General features: G+C 48.0%; 2 protein-coding genes across 3 annotated transcripts in view; one reads left to right on the top strand and one right to left on the bottom strand.

The window, feature by feature from the left end:
* The window catches only part of LOC106003231 (CMRF35-like molecule 4), an 88,189-nt gene that overhangs the window by 58,676 nt on the left and 25,745 nt on the right, over positions 1-3,768 (bottom strand). The gene's annotated exons all lie outside the window — the stretch shown is intronic.
* Rab37 (RAB37, member RAS oncogene family) overlaps positions 146-3,768 on the top strand; it is a 44,165-nt gene continuing 40,542 nt past the window's right edge. The window contains exon 1 of the mRNA XM_013038071.1: positions 146-217. Within this exon, the coding sequence (XP_012893525.1) occupies positions 146-217 (72 nt within the window). The remainder of the gene's footprint in view (positions 218-3,768) is intronic.

Raw genomic sequence — 3,768 nt, 5'->3', positions numbered from 1 at the left:
CCCGGTGCTGAACCCGGACCCCCCTCCCAGCCTGACTGCAGGCAGCCCGGCCCCAGCCCGGCCCGGGGCCCAGCAGCTTCTAAAAGCAAGCTCTGACGCCGAGCGCTGGGGACAGATCCCGGGAGCAGCCGGCTCCACGCCGGACATGGACCTGCAGAGACCCGACTCCTACCAGTGCGGAGCTGGCCCTGGCTTCCAGGAGCACGTCCTGCACAAGGTAAAAAGACCTCCTCACACCGCCGCCCCCCCGCCACCGAGTTCCCCCCCACCCCCAAGCTTCCCTGACTTCTCTTTGGGACGTAAAGAGACACTAGCCCGGTGCCTGACCCCGGGCGATCTTTTCTGTGGGCTCCCGTTTGCTGCGTGGGCTCTGGGGGAGGGGCTGCTTCCGGAGGGTGGGGTGCCTAGGGCCCCCCTCCCTGCAATAGAACGGCCTGTGGCCCTTTCTCCCTCCCTCCCTCCTCCCCTTTTCTGAACTCTTCTGCAGCACACCCCCCCTCCCGCCCCAGCTCCTGGGCTTTCTCTCTCCAGCCCTTGGGCCAGGCTGTTTTCTCTCCCTTTGATGGTGTTTCAGCAGCTCTAGCCCCAGCAGATCTGGTAGTCAGGGTCAAAGACCTGCATTCCTGGCTAACTTGGCTGAACCTGGACACAGAAGAGACAGCAGCAGAGACGAACGATTACATTCAAACCAGACTCCTCTGTGGCTCCAAAGAGCAGAGGTCCAGCCATGACTCCCTGGCCGCCGTCTAAATGGGCTTGCCTGGGACTCCCTTCCTTCAAGGGTCTCAGGCAACTCAGTTTTCAGTCCCTTTGGGTCCCCTCTGTGGGAAGAAATAGCTGGCTCCCTAAGAAGTACTTCTCAATCCAAATTCACCACTTTGAAGCCACTTATATTTGCCATAAGAACTAGGTCTCCCCGTCCCACACCCTCCTGCTTATATTCCCCCAGTTCCCTGGCTTTTTTTTTTATCAGTTTTTTTTAGTTCCCTGCAAAGATGTACAAAGATGAACTAGAAGTTTCCATTAACATGTCACTCTGAAAAGTTTATAAGGGCTGGGAATGTGGCTTAGTGGTGCAGTGCTTGCCTCTCATGCATGAAACCGTGGGTTTGATTCCTCAATCTGGAAGTGGTGCTGTGGCTCAAGTGGTAGAGTGCTAGCCTTAAGCAAAAAGAAGCTCAGTGCCCAGGCCCCGAGTTCAAGCCCCAGCACTGGCCAAAAAAAAATTTTATGAATGCACATGAACACCAGTGGCTCACACCTGTAATGCTAGCTGCTCAGGAGGCTGAGATCTGAGGATCAAGGTTTGAAGTCAGCCCAAACAGAAAAGTTCATGAGACACTTATATCCAATTAACCAGCAAAAAGCCAGAAGTAGAGGTATGGCTCAATTGGTAGAATGCCAACCTTGAATGACACCCCCAAGCAAGAGTGCAAGGCTCTGAGTTCAAGCCCCAATACTGGCACACGCACACACACACACACACACACACACACACACACACACACACACACTCCTATGAACATATACTTTGAAATAATCTGGTTTGCCCTTTTCTATTTGAGTTCATATTTGAGGAAATTAATGTCCAGAGAGGTGAAATGATCTGCCAAGGAAAACATTCTCTGGTAAACAACAGAGCTGGCAATAAAACCCCTCTCCTTTTCTCTCTACCCTTACTAAACAAAGTATGGTCGAAGGACCAAGTATGACATTACCTGGGAACTTGTGTAGAAGTAGAATCCTGGAAGCCACTGCTTCAGGACTCGATGCTATCCTGGTTATTTTTGACACAAATAAGGAAGTGGCTCTGCAGATTTGAGTAGTTCATAGTTCTCCTTCTGGGCCTCTGAATCTGCAGGGTCTAGAGAAATTGAAAATTTTGTGACAACTAGGATTCGGGAGGGAGGTGGTTCAAGTGGTAGAGCAACTGCCTTGCAAGATTGAAGCCCTGAGTTTAAACCCCACTACTTCAAAATCAAATTGTGGTCCCTGGGAAGGTGGCTCAGTGGTAGAGTGCTTGCCTTGCATGCATGAGACCCTGGGTTCGATTCCTCAGCACCATATAAGCAGAAAAAGTCGCAAGTGGTGCTATGGCTCAAGTGGTAGAGCACTATCCTTGAGCTGAAGAGCTGAATGACAGCACCCAGGCCCATAACCAACCATAAATAAATAAATTGTAACAACAGTTCCAGCCTGTAAGTTATAGAACCATCATATTTTGAAATAATCTAGAATAAGATCTGTGTTCTCTAAGCTATGAATCTAGCCCAGTTTAAAAAAACCCACAATTACAAACCAACTACAAAATCATCCTGGTGACTAGATACATGTCTCGTTCATTTTACACCACCATACAAAGATATGAGGATTCATTTGAATGGCTTTAAGATTAGGAGGTCAGATTTTTCAAATCATTGATCCAACCCCAGTTACCTACACATGAATATAAGAGGAAGCCCATGAAAACTTTCTCTTCCTTTGGTTTTATTGCTAGTCAGGGGGTAAGAACTGGGAGAAGAGAGAGGTGGAAGGGAGAGAGAGAGAGAGAGAGAGACAGAGAGAGAGAGAGAGAGAGAGACAGAGAGACAGAGAGAGAGAGAGAGGGAGGGAGGGAGGGAGGGAGGGAGAAATCTTGTTCCAACAGGACTGAAGACATCCTTAGACTGTGTCTATGGGGTACAATAAATGCTTAGTCTTTGAAATTTGGGCATCTTGAGATCAGGAGTTAATCTTTAAGCCTTTCATGGTACTGGCACAGGTAGGTAGGGGAAATTCTTCTCGGCATGTAGGGCTGACAGCTGCCTCCTAGAATTATTTTATGATTGTGCCTGATTTTTATTGCAATTCTCTTAAACCAGCTTTTATCAAGGAGTACAATATAAATTTTTTTTGCTGGTCATGGGGCTTGAACTCTGGGCCTGGGTGCTGTCCCTCAGCTCAAGGCTAGTGCTCTACCACTTGAGCCACAGCTCCACTCCTGGTTTTCTGGTGGCTTATTGGAGATAAGAGTCTCATGGACTTTCCTGCCCAGGCTGGCTTTGAACCATGATCCTCAGATCTCAGCCTCTTGAGTAGCTAGGATTATAGGCTTGAGCCAGTGGTACCCAGCTCCAAATTTTTATAAATTGTTTTTAAAGGTTGCTATATAGTAGAGTCCAAGAAATTTCTGATGATTCATCAATTGGCCATGAGAAGAGTGCCTTCTCTCCAACATGAGTTGCTAGGAGAGGGAATATTTTCAAATGATCTTTTATTGAAATGTCACACACAAAACCCCTGAATTCTAGGTGTTCCCTTTGATGAATCTGATCATGAAAGGGACACATTGTATAACCAGTACCAAAATGAAGGCATGGAACCTCGCTAGCTCCCCTAAAGCCCTTCCATCCTACCTCCCACATCCCTCCCTCTCCACCTCCCCAGAGCTTAGCCATCATAGAGAAAGAACTATCCTTCAGTGCTTTCAAAGAATGGCCAGATTATATGTAGGACAGTGCTAGAAATTTGCCAGAGAAAAATCATTGTGATCTGAGGGAAGAAACTCCAGGTCTGCACTCATTTGGTCTTTGATGTGATTTCGAGTGCTATCTGTGAACCTGGCTTTTCTAAGTTATAGAAGAGAAACCAGGAGCTGGGAAGGTGGTTCAGTGGTAGAGCGCTTGCCTTGCATGCACGAGGCCCTGGGTTCGATTCCTCAGCACCACATAAGCAAAAAGAAAAAAGCTGGAAGTGGTGCTGTGGCTCAAGTGGTAGAGTGCTAGCCTT

The sequence above is a fragment of the Dipodomys ordii genome, unplaced genomic scaffold, assembly GCF_000151885.1.
Source record: "Dipodomys ordii isolate 6190 unplaced genomic scaffold, Dord_2.0 Scaffold7, whole genome shotgun sequence".
Taxonomy (NCBI): Eukaryota; Metazoa; Chordata; class Mammalia; order Rodentia; family Heteromyidae; genus Dipodomys; species Dipodomys ordii.
The sequence above is the reverse complement of the archived record's forward strand: the minus strand, read 5'-3'. Positions and strand labels throughout refer to the sequence as shown.